The 13201-nt window shown below is 37.8% G+C and overlaps 2 protein-coding genes across 2 annotated transcripts in view; one reads left to right on the forward strand and one right to left on the reverse strand.

The window, feature by feature from the left end:
* The window catches only part of fggy (FGGY carbohydrate kinase domain containing), a 24389-nt gene extending 17350 nt beyond the window's left edge, over positions 1 to 7039 (forward strand). The window contains exons 12-16 of the mRNA XM_005935635.3: positions 2346 to 2420; positions 2557 to 2677; positions 3119 to 3213; positions 6426 to 6487; positions 6649 to 7039. Coding sequence (XP_005935697.1) covers positions 2346 to 2420; positions 2557 to 2677; positions 3119 to 3213; positions 6426 to 6487; positions 6649 to 6730 — 435 coding nt within the window. The 3' untranslated portion in view covers positions 6731 to 7039. The remainder of the gene's footprint in view (positions 1 to 2345; positions 2421 to 2556; positions 2678 to 3118; positions 3214 to 6425; positions 6488 to 6648) is intronic.
* Positions 7040 to 11233: 4194 nt separating this feature from the next.
* Positions 11234 to 13201, reverse strand: part of LOC102289430 (peroxiredoxin-6) — a 14384-nt gene continuing 12416 nt past the window's right edge. The window contains exons 4-6 of the mRNA XM_005935634.2: positions 12046 to 12195; positions 11779 to 11925; positions 11234 to 11644 (exon numbers count right to left, since the gene is read on the reverse strand). Coding sequence (XP_005935696.1) covers positions 11516 to 11644; positions 11779 to 11925; positions 12046 to 12195 — 426 coding nt within the window. The 3' untranslated portion in view covers positions 11234 to 11515. The remainder of the gene's footprint in view (positions 11645 to 11778; positions 11926 to 12045; positions 12196 to 13201) is intronic.

Here is a 13201-nt window from a genome sequence, read left to right on the forward strand (position 1 = left end):
TTTCGAGCCTATACAGCTTGGAGTAAGACAACATGCATGAAGAGGATGATGTGGACAAAATACTCATTTGCCTAATAATTCTGCACTCCCTGTATATCACAGAATTTAAGGCCTTTATAAACACAGAGCATACAGAGAAAAGTACTAAACTGAATCAATTTCAGCTTTTGTTTTTCATCATGTATATTTTATTAATAATTACATTTCATTATCTGTATCTTTGCCACATAGGTGTAGATACTGTAGGTAGGTGCAGTGAATGTTTAAATTGTATGGATTAGAATATACTGGACATTCAAAGCTAAGATTCAGCGCACTGTGTTAGAGGCCGGGATTTGATGAATTCATCATATATACAACCTTTGATCATTGTTTATGTCCAGTTGAGAATGAATCTGTGCACTCACATATTAAATGAACTGAAATCAGTAGTGTGATCTCCAGTCTTGATATAAGGAATGAGAGAACTGACAGCTGTTATTTTAATCAGCCTGTTTCAGTTTCTTTAACTCTAAGTATCATAAAGTAATGTGGTAACATCTGGACTGACGAGTTTACTGTCAGCATTTTAATCGCTAGTTTAAAGGCTGTAGGTTGCAGCCATTGCTCTAACACTGTATAAATGTAACAGGCCTCAGTGTTGGTTCTAACAGTCTGAGCTGCTTCAAGCTTTATTTGTGAAGAGCACCGCAGCTTACAAAACACGTAGCTAGCTCGTACAGCTGCGATGTAAAATTTGCGATGTGTCCGTCCAACCAATCAGAGAGCTCCTTGCATCCCACGGTTTGGCTAATTTGCATTGCAGCAGGATTTTTAAAATGAAGTTGCTAATCTAAATGTTCATCCCTGAGCGAACAGGAAAGGGAAATGGATTTTGAAATGAGGAGTGGAATCGCCATTTTACAAAGCATTTTGAAAATCAGTTTATTAAATTGGAATATCTATATGAGTTGTTACATGAAAACTGTCAGACATTTGAGTTGGTTGTACAACTTGGACAAATACCATCATATTTAGCACTGCTTTGCGTTCTGATTTATCAGTTATATTTATCTCTTTGAGGACTAGAACTTTTGCCTGCTCTGGTGTTCCATTTAATTTAATGAATACCTTACAATCTGATGACCAAGTTGACTGTATTTTCTTCTGTTTTCTTAATATTCTTGGTGGTGCACCGCGTGGCCTGGCAGCTAGCCTCGCTGGCTGGTATGTATATATATATATATATATATATATATATATATATATATATATGTATATATATATATAATTTTTTTTTTTTTTTTTACAAATTATTATTAAATACACCTCGCCAAAGAAGTCACTGATTTTGAATATACATATTCCACTTACGTTATTTCTTATCACCTTGATTAGTAAAGAATAAGAACCAGAACTTACCTGTTGATTGTATTATGAAATATTTTTTTTTAATTTATTCTTTTAAAAACTTCACATCCACAGATTTGACTTATTTTAGTTGTGGTGTGGAAGAGAATTATTTTCACTAGCTACAACCAGAAAACCCCCTTTTCTCCTAATAAGGTTAACAGTGGCTGTATTCTGTTCAATTAAACTGTGTTTATCCTATTTTGACATATCAAAGTGTCTCCTGAAATATGGTCCATCAGCATTAAAACTCAGCACATGGGGAAATAGTTAATTTAACTTGAACTTATTTAACTTTGCAGAACCACAGATTGTGTTTTCTAGAGTGCTGGTTTGGTACAGGGAAAGCAAATGAGATAAGATCCTAATGACTGATTTGATTTTGTAAGTCACAGCAAGACAGTTCAAACCTGTGCCTTAACCTTATTTGTGGAACTCCCCACAGGACTGAATAGGTTCAAGTTGGCAGTTTTATACGATCTGTTTCAGATATTAAAACAATGACCAATGAACATATCTTTTGCTCTCTACATAGACAGAAATTCACATTTAACTCATGCATTTGTGCTCAGCAGCCTTTCTGTTCTCTTCCTGTCCCCTCGACTTCAAATCAAATTAATTTCCCATTACACAATAAAATGCCATTAATTGAGTTTGTTACTCTTATTGGCTTACTTAGCTTATGGTCCCTCACTAATCATAACAAAAAGAAACTATTTTTATTTGTGTGTTTAACTTGTTATTATATTTGGTTATCCATGTTTTGTTTTGGTTTTTTTGGTAATTACTGGTGCCAAACCACATCTAAAATTCCAGGAAACAGAAAGCCAAGGAATGGAATATGAAAACCTCTGTTTTAATAAATCACCAAACACTGGATGACAGCTTTGCTTTCACAAAATCTTAGACGGTGATCACACCCTTGCTGGTATTTTTGTGTCATTACTGTTTTGCAGGTAGTTGGACTCTCTTTGTCCCAGACCTTGGATGACTTGGCCCTTCTCTACCTGGCCACCATGCAAGCCCTCGCTGTGAGTCTGATGGCGTTTTGTGTTTCAAATGACTTCCTCTCTCTCAGACTGATACCCTAGCACCTTTAAGTACAAAGGAGGTTGTATTTGCTTTCTTGTAACTTTATTCCTGTTGTGTGTCCTCCTCTGGTTTCAGCTCGGTACACTTCATATTCTGGAGGCCATGAAAGAAGCAGGACATGAAATCAGAACCCTCTTCCTGTGTGGTGGATTGAGCAAAAACAACCTGTTTGTACAGATTCATGCTAATACTACAGGTAGTAAATACCAATAACATGGTTATATGTATATTTTGAAACACAGTTACACAGTATGTACATTTATAATTTATTGAGAGTAAGAAAGAATGTTTGTATTCGTATTTCAATAACTTAACCACGAAATAAAGATTAAGAAGAAAATTTTAATTATGTGCAGCTTCCAGTGGCCAACTTTGAAGTTTAAAGAGTCCCCCAAAGTGTTTTTTAACAGCACAGCACAACAAGACAGAAGAAGTTACTCCTAGGATGGACTTACATGTAACTGAAGTAAATTTAGAATACAGACAATCAACAACAAAAAATTATTAATATATAGTAGGAATATGATACAGGAAGACATTGAAGAACATTCAGGCAGAGAAGACCTGGAGAGAGGAAAAGGTAAAATAAGTTCTGTGATAGCTTTAGCCCATTCCATGTCTTCAATCTCATTCTCAGGATTGCCTGTAGTGTTGCCAGACCAAACTGAAGCTGTGCTAGTGGGAGCTGCAGTGCTGGGAGCATGTGCATCAAGACACTACAGCTCTATACAGGTAGAGTGAAGTTACAATACACATGAGTCAAACAACATCTGAGGGATTTGGCAGGAAATGCTTTTGAAACGTAATTAAGCACTCGTTAGATATAAGGTCTGAAGAAGAGCATCTCTGAATGGGCAACATGTTAAACATTGAAGCAGATAAGCTACAGCAGCAGAAGACCACACCGGGTGCCACTCTGTCAGATAAGAGCAGGAAACTGTTCTGATGTAACATTAAAGTTCATAAAGAACATGAAAGTATAAATCCAACTGCCTTGTATCAACAGTTCGGTCTAGTGTTGATGGTGTAAAGGTGTGGGGGATATTTTTTGGCACACTTTGGGTTGCTAGTACCAAATGACCGTTCGTCAAATAAACACCTGACGAATGGTACGTAACTGGAAGTTTTTTCTGATATGTCACAATACCAACACAATAACATAACAAAAGTATCCCGGTGGAAATGCACTGAAACGCTGTCGGCTGTCACAGTGGAAATTTGGATTTGCTCTTTTGCACAAGTAGAGATGGAGGTGCATAGTGTTTTACTCCAGTCTGCAATTTGACTTTAAGAGCTGGTTTCCCAAAATACATTCAGCGATTGTAGGGTAAGTTGTTCATTTTAACAGTTTTTCTGTTTAACAGAGTTAGAAAAGGATTAGAATCTGTGACTGGCTTTTTTAAATTTAATAACATTAAATTTTCACGGCACTGTTTGTGTTTTTGGTTTAAGCTGTACTCTTTGAATTATGGATTTCCGTTTGTATTATATTTATAGTTCCTGGTTATTCGGTTTCTGTTCTGTTTCTGTGCCTCCTCTGTGTTCTTGGTCTAATTCTGTTCTCCGTGTGTTGTATATTTAGTCTTAGTTTTCTGTCTTTATGTCTTCCCTATGTCCCACATCTTGTTACTTTTGTCTCTGTGTTTCATGTTCCTCTGTCTCAGTATCAAGTCCACGTTTCTGTGTTATGCTTCCTGTTTACTTTTGCTTTGACAGTCTGTCCTTGGTTAATGTATTCTGCTTTTCTTCCTTTGTCTCACTATGGGGGTGTCTAAATTCATGGGCTGCATCCTCCTGAGGACACATTTGTAGGCCGATTACGTCACAGCGACGCGACGAAGGCTGTCCAAATTCGTAGACTCCTCCGAATGCAGCCGACAAATGTGTCTTCCTTTTCTCCGAATTTGAAGGATGGGTCGGGTGTGTCCTTCGTGGCCCACCATATCCCAGAATTCATAGTGTGGCTTAGCCAATTCCAGTTTTCAACAATGGCGGCCGCTACTAAGTTTTTAAATTACTCATACTAATCTTTCTGGGTCACAAAATAAACTTTTAACATATTTCGAGAATGTAGTTGTGTAAACATCAAATATCTGCTCAGTTTATCAAGATATCACGTATTTGCAAAAATGCTTCGACGTTTTCGGAGACGTCTGCTACCCACCAGCTCGATAGCTAGCCGGGAGCTCGAGGGTCACTGAAGCCGCAGAGAACGGCACAACTCCCGGCACATCATTTTCAGATCACCGCGGACTTTTGCTACTCAGGTTAAACGTAATATATAAGTCACTTAGACAACCTAAAAATGTTATTGTTTGGCTTTTTTCAGTGTTTTATTTGTTTGTGAGTAAATCGGTTTGGCTGAGATTCAAGTTATTAGATTAGATTAGATTAAAAAAAAACTTTTTTAATCCCCCGGGTGGTTTTCACACAGCTGAATAAACGTCAAACAGAAAACAGATCAAACAGAAGTGTGAGATGGTCGAGAATTTACACCAGTGTCTGGTTATATTTTAGATAGCAAGGAGCAGACGGCTGAGTTTATTAAACTCCACCGAGACAGCGGTGACGCTAATCAGAAGGCTAGACCGTCCAATTTCACAGCCGTTTACTTCCGGCCTACCCAACCTTCTGAGGACCCGGCCCACGTAGACCGCGAAGGCCGAGTCCTCAGGAGGATGCAGCCCATGAATTTGGACATAACTTATATCTGATTTGTCCCACCTGTGTTCCCACCTGTTCCCCATCATTGTCTTGCCCTCTCATTTAAGCCCTGTGTTTCCCTTTGCCCTTTGTTGCATCGTAACCTCACTGTGCTGTGTTTCTCCCTTCGTGTTCCTGATGAAATTCTAGTTCTCAGTCCCTGTGTTTCTTTTCCTAGTTTGTGTTTTTTATTTACTAGTTTCCAGTTTAGTTTCTATTTTATATGTTCAAAGTTTTGGTTTGTTTTTTGGGAAGTTTCTTTCTATGGAAAAGTATTCCCAGCAATAAAAGCTGCTGCTTTAAGTTTGTCCTCCGTTTGGCTCCTACATCCTGCCTGCCACAGCACACACCTTGACATAAATACATTTCAGTCGAGGAGGACACGTTTGATGAAGTGGTTGCATTTGAAGAACATATAAGTAATCCCATGTTTCTGAAACTTGGCTTTAAAGGGATGTTAATGATAACCACTTCATGATAAATACAATATGGATAGCATTTTTTTAAAGAGACACTCCTGCCACTTAAATGTAAACTGCATATATCCCAGTTAATTTTGTAAAAGCCAACATCTTTTTTTTGTCAGCATCATAGAAGACTGTGTTGTGCAGCTGTTTCGAGCAGTTGAGCAGTACTTAAAAACGAAATACGTGTCTCTTTAATCCAGGTCAGCTTGGTATTTTAATGTTTAGTTTACAGTCTGCAGCAGTTTGCAGTGTAATCATTAAATGCTGTAGTGTCGTGGAAACACAGTAGAGGTCAAACATGACATAGGTTATGTCATACATAATCACTGACTCACTGCCTGCATCTGCTAGGTGGAACCAAACTACATAATAAGCAATGCACTGTGCTGGCTTTTGTTACAGACAGGTATGGATTCATCTTGTGTCAGGTCAACTCATCATCTCTTTGTGTCTCAGCTCCACAACTCTGAGCAGCCTCAAAGCCAGACAGACTAAAAATACGATGCTGTTATTTGGACGAGGATGCACCTGTCAACCCATTACGAACATAGACACAGCAGGCAGTTGTGTTGTCTGAGCCTCCGAGCTACAAACAGTCAGCTGCATGGATTTTGTAGGTTTAGACAGCAGAGGGGCCCTGCACTGCATTAATTATAAACTCCGCCACAGCAGCAGGCTGCTGCTTTTACTATAACTGGGTCATGGCTGACATGAAGCTGAATCAGTGTGCTATCATTTATTGAATGAAATTCATGTGTGTGTCTTGTGTTTCAGGAGGCCATGGAAAAAATGGCTAAAGTGGGGAAAGTCGTCCAGCCTGACAGTGAAGTCCAGAGGTGAGGAATTCTGCAACAGGAAAGGAAACGCTTGACTCTGATGCCTTCTTTGTGTTTAATAATTGATATAGTTATGGGATATTTTAGGAATGAAATCTGAAATATACAGCAGGCATCAAATTTATCTCATGATTTTCTTTATTCCTTCCTTTTTTTTTCAGCTTCTATGAGAGGAAGTACAAGGTGTTCCTGCGACTGCTCGCCCACCAGAGGGAGTGCCAGGCCCTCATGAGCCAGAGATGACAGTGCTGGTGGGAGGTGTCTGAGATGAAGCTCGCTCTCTGTGACACAACAGTGATGACAAATCAAGAACGAGACGTCTTAACCTTGCTGCTTTTTTCAGTATAAATAATGTTTTTTAATTCCATTATGGGGGTTTAACATTCTCATGTGATACTATGTCATATATGCAGGACTTATCAGATGACATATGGCATCAGATCTCTGTGTAAAACTATGTGTTTCAAATTCAGGCTGAATGGGACAAGTGGCAGTTAAAGTCAAACATCATAGAGTGTTATCTTCTAATGCATTCCTAATAAATATTTCAAATGAACACTCCTGTCTCTGTCACTCCAGCCTAATGTGTCTGGATAAACAAGCTAATGTCCTTCCAGTCAGCGTGCAGTGACATTCATTTTTAAACTGCTTGTCCTTTGTTCTCTCCTCACTTGACTTCATCCCTCCATTTCCTGTTTTTAACACCTCCCTTGTCCTTAAATTCTCTTGTCTGCTGCTCACAGAGGGGAAGCCTGTTGCCATCATTCCCCTAGATAAAAGTTGATAAGCTCTTAGCTGATGCTGTCAACCCGGTGAGGAGGGAACACCAAATCCCACACAGCTGAGTTAACACTTCAAACACAACTAACTTAGGATACAGAGGAGGCCAGGGACAGTGCTAGCCAAAGCTAACAAAGTCACAGAGGAGATCCTGGACATATCTATATTATGTGTGTGTGTGTGTATAATATATATTGTATATATAACATACATATAAAATATTAAAAATTTAACTTCTATAGTAATATATACTACATACATATCATATATATTATATAAGATATAATATATATATATATATTAAGTTATATAATTATTATATATCATATATAGTATATACATATATATAATATATAATATATATTCATAATATAGCATATATAATTATATATATATATTATATGTATATATGAACACTAGTAACATATATTAATTTACATATCTACATATATATCATATACATATATATACAGTATAATAATATATAATAACATATATATACATATACATATATATATCATACATAATATTATATATATATACCATATTATTATATATAATTATATATGCTAACGTATATATATTAAAAAGTATATATATGGTATGTATAATGTTGTATAATAGTACATACATATATACAATATATATAACTACATATATTTATACTACAATATATACTACTATGATAATATATGTTTTATATTATATATATATATTAGATATATAGTATGTATATATATATATATATATATATATATGTATATGATATATATGTATGATGTAGTATATATATGTAGTATATATATGTATATATGTATGTATATATATGTATGTATATATATGTATTGATATGTGTATATATGTATGTATATATATGTGTATATTGTGATATATGTATGTGATATGTATGTGTATATTGTAGTATTGTGATATGTATGTGTGATATATGTATGTGTATATATGTATGTATATATATGTATGTATATATAGTATATGTATGTATATATGTGTATATATATGTATATGTATGTGTATATATTGTATATATATGTATATATATGTGTGTATATATATATGTATATATGTATGTGTATATATATATGTGTATGTATATATGTTGTATATATATATATGTATGTATATATATGTGTATATATATATATGTATGTATATATATGTGTATATATATATATGTATGTATATATATATGTATATATATATATGTGTATATGTATATATATGTATATATATGTATATATATGTGTGTGTGTGCATTTGGGGGCTCGTCCTTTCCATTTGCGTTTCCTTTTGTAGCGCCCAGGTGGGTGGTTTGTCTGCGTGTTGCTGGGTGGCTGTTTGGTTTGTGTTGTTAGCCACAATGGAGTTTGATTTGGATAAGTTTGCTGGGAATCCTACATTGCAGCAGTTGAATAAGTGTAATATGATAGATTTGATGCTTATTGCCAACCTTTTTAATATGCAAACACCACTGGTTGTGAGGAAGGAAGAACTGTGGCAGCTTATAGCCAAGGCACTGGGTGAGAGGGGACTGTTGGCGGATGGGGCAGGCATAGCTGATGTGGAGCCACTAGCTCCTGTACCTACTCCTTCCACTAGTCTTCCTGTAACCACTTCTATAGCTCCTCCCAGTCCTGCGGTGGGGAACATCAGCTGAGGAAGTCCAGCTGATGCTCTGCATTAAGGAAGTGGAGTTGAGAAATTGGGAGCTGGAAGGGGAAGCGATGCATCTTAGGGTGAAGGTGTTAGAGCTGGAATGCCAGCCTAGTAGCTCCGTCCACCCACCGCTCACACTGTGATGTCATTACAGATCCAACAAGAAGCCAACCTCAGCCAAGGCAGCTCACTCTTTGGGCAGTAAGCAGTAGCATATACATACATTTGGTATATACATAGATTCCCTATATTCTTTTATGTTGTCAATACAAACGATGGCAAAGAAACAATGTTTTCAAAAGCTTTATTATCACGGTGACCTTGAGATGAATCTATTGAAGGAGGTTAGAGGTCAAATGCAACATGATATTTTAAATCTTTATATAAGGTACTTTCTATATGTTAACAATACACACCATACTTGTAAGAATTATAGTTTCTAACTTATGAGGCTTTTTGTCATTTTTTGGCAAATAAATCATCATTACTTAAAGACCTTGGTGGATATAAGATTGTTAACATTACCGGACTCTACACCACTACAAAGTTTGCATTCATTCAAATTCATTAAAAACTTTATGAGCTATGTGTTTACACACAGAATGACACGCACGCACAGAAATGCTACCAAAAACATGATGCAACATGTTTTTGCTACCAAAACCATGTTGCATGACCAAAAAAACTTGGTCGAGGTAAAAAATCCAGTGAAATCGGTTAATTTGTTCTTGCAAAAGTTTTGCATCATCACTGTCAGCAGTTTAATATTAGACCAGTATTACACACTGTAAACATTATTGCCAAATTTAATTATGTTTACTGATTTAAGCTTGTCATGCTCAACTTGACAGCTGTAAAGAGAAGAGCCCCACTCTTCTCTTATATTAAATTTTGTTACAAGTTGCACCTCTTCTCAAAGTATCACCACATCCAGCTTCAAAAACCTAAAACATCCACAAATGTATACAGTAGATTGGCCACTTGAGTCTGGTTTGGAATTTTTGTTGTTGAAATGCCAAATTTTACAGCATTAAAAGGGATGTTTACTGCCTGATATCAGTTTTAGTCTCTATGAAGAGACGAGGGAAGAGACCTATGAATCACTGAACTGGCCCTTTCAGTATTTTAATTGAACTATTTGACAAATATTGTGGCCCGTTGTGTGGTACAGACCACCCAAGAAATTTGTTTTCAGTCTCCCCTCAACTCTAGATTACATGGATGGATGAGCTCGGTGAACTGATTAAGGCTCTGAGGGAACACATGAGTGTTGACTGATGTGCTTCATGGAGCGTTGCAGTGAGACGTCGCCACACTCACATTTTCCAGACCACAGAGTGAATGTACCTGGCTTCAGAACTATTCAGCAGGCGTGGGTGTTAATCTGAGCAGTAATGAGAAATCTTCTTGTATTTGTGGTGGTGTAATCCCAGACTGCAAGGAAATGTTTCTGCAGCCTGAATATTGAACTGCCAGCTGCTGGAATGCATCCATATTACTGGCCAAGGGAATTCGTCATTGCTGTTGCTATTTTGAGTGTAGTTTGAATCAGCACACTGTTTGGATTTCTCCATCATCTGAGAAAGAGGTCACACAGATAACAGTGGATGATGAATGGATCCTGACCACCCCAGCAACCCTTACTAGACATGCAGATGAATGCTTTCTCTTCAGCTTCTAATTGAACTCCCCTTTGAAACATTTTTCAAATCTTTCTATTTTTTGTGATATTGTATTCATTTATTTCATCATGTTTCATGTCTGTAATGGTCATTTGTTACAGCAGTAACAGTTACTTAACACTAAGTAGAGCTATTAATGTTTGTATGTTGCACACCTAAAGTTTATATATGCAACTTTCTAACCAAGCTAAATGCTAATGCTAATGCTAAACTAACGCCAAGCTGAAAAATAAGGACAACAGATGCCAGTGGTGTCATATTTGCTACGTCCATCTTTTATGTGCAGGGTTGTGGAGACCTTCTAAGGAGTCAGCTGTGCATTTTCTCTTATTAATATCACAGCTGATTATAGATGGACCTTGCTAACCAAACTAGCTAGCTCTTGATTTAGTTAAAACTCCTCAGATGGTATGACAACATCAAGGCATCAATACGGGAGTAGCTTATGGGTATGGATATTAATAAACCTATTTGTGAGGTCATATTCCTATATGTATTTATGATATACAACGTATGGCTTAAATAGCATCATAAACATCTTACCTTTGAACCTGTAAACAACATGCCAACAGTATTTCTGCTAAAAAAAAAGAGACTTATTCTGCCACACTGTAGATTAAAAAAAATCTTTTATTCAAATAGTAATCTATTTCCCCATGACAGCTCCTTTCCATCTGTCTTCTTAGAAAGTAGGCAGCTTGAGGAGAGGAAGTTGTACTAAATGTCTCAATCCTATATCATAAGGCACTGGTATTCATTCCATCCATGCTGACTGGGACTTATTCACAGCTGGGATGTCTATCAACCAGGTGAGAGCGCTGTCCATGCAGTGGACATTGCAGTCCACGTAACAGATGCAAGTGTTGAATATCAGCATCCTTTCTGCCTGTGCTTATGGCTGGGGTGTGTAGCGCAGGTACTTCTTGCCAGAGGGGAGGTCTTTGGTGTAGACGCCAGCTGGGAACAAAGAGGCGGCCTCTTCTTCAGACATACTCGGGGGAACCATCACGCAGTTTCCAGGCTGGAGGAAGAGACACATTGCAAAAAGTCTGCTGGTCAACACAGCAGCTGCTCAGGTCCTATAGCTATTATCTGTGCCTTCAGCTGCTGTAATAACTGGCAGCAACTGAGGTCACTTTCAAATGCATGGCATACCTTCCAGTCGGCAGGTGTGGCTACTCGCTTCCCTGCTGTGAGCTGGAGCGAGTCCACCACCCTCAAGATCTCATCAAAATTGCGTCCTGTGGTGGCTGGGTAAAGCAGGGACAGCTTTAACTTTTTGTCAGGACCAATAATAAACACCTAGATGGTGGGGGGAAAAAAGGTGAGAGAGTTTCCCAGTGAGAGGGATAAAAACCTTCACAGGAATGAGCAGAGATGGGGCACAAATTCCAAAAACAAATGTGTGTTTATGTTTCTCACACAGCGGGCAGTAAGGGGCATGCCATCTTTGTCCTTCTCATCTGGGTCCAGCATGCCCAGGGCGACTGCCAGCTCCCGTTTGCTGTCCGCTATGATGGGAAAGGGCAGCGAGCAGCAGGCAGACTCCTCACAGTTGTAGGCCACGATGTCCTAGTCACACACAAGAACAGACGCAAGCCCTCCATTAGATATTCAAAGCAAGTGTGAGTGGTGCAACATTGATTTAGCTCTGTCGTATATACACTGTTACTCAGATTTCAATGTAGATTTCTGGGATGTGAGGAAATAATCCCCCACATTATTTAGAACACAATCTGTGGAGTCTGTGGCCTGACCAGTTAGCTTTTCTGTGTTGTGCCATCCGACTTCGCCAGAAGTTGTTTGGTTTCCCAGATGGATAACTAGAACTGATCACAGCCACAAAACAGCAATTCAAAACAACAATATTGCAGACGTGGAAGCAGAGCAACTACGGACGAAGGTTTTGGCCGGTCTCAGCAATGCAAAGCCCCCAGCATGCAACATCAGCATGGAGGAGAGGAAGGCACTCACATCACTTAGTAATGACAACAACATTATTATCCTTCCGGCAGACAAGGGTAAGTGCACAGTTTTGCTAAACCAGAAAGCCCATCGTGAGTAAATTTTATCACTGCTCAGTGACAAAAATACTTATGAAGCAAGACCCAGAAAGTGGTTACAGGAAGAGGGTGATAGATTGTCTTGTTCAAACTGCTTCTGACAATCCTATTGACTGGACCTCATACCACAGGCTATACCCAGGGGAATCTACACCAAGTCTGTATGGTTTACCTTAGATACATAAACAGGGTGCACCTTTAAGACCGATTGTCTGTGTGATCAACTCGATCACCTATAACATCTCAAAGTTTCTGGCTTCGATTCTCAACCAGAGGCAGCTCTGAACAACACATCCAGAACACCTTGGATTTGAATTGGGAGTTGGAGCAAATGAAGTATCTTGGAGTAAATATCACTAAAGATCTCTCTAAAATATATCATGTAAATTTTAAACCTTTGTGTTATAAAATAAATGAGGATATTAAAAGATGGAACTTAATACCAATTTTAAATTTTGAGTCACGTATTGATACAGTCAAAATGAATATTTTGCCTAGGATGCTTTATCTGTTCC

Source organism: Haplochromis burtoni, unplaced genomic scaffold (genome assembly GCF_018398535.1).
Source record: "Haplochromis burtoni strain Fernald_Lab_line unplaced genomic scaffold, NCSU_Asbu1 Contig_199, whole genome shotgun sequence".
Lineage (NCBI taxonomy): Eukaryota > Metazoa > Chordata > Actinopteri > Cichliformes > Cichlidae > Haplochromis > Haplochromis burtoni.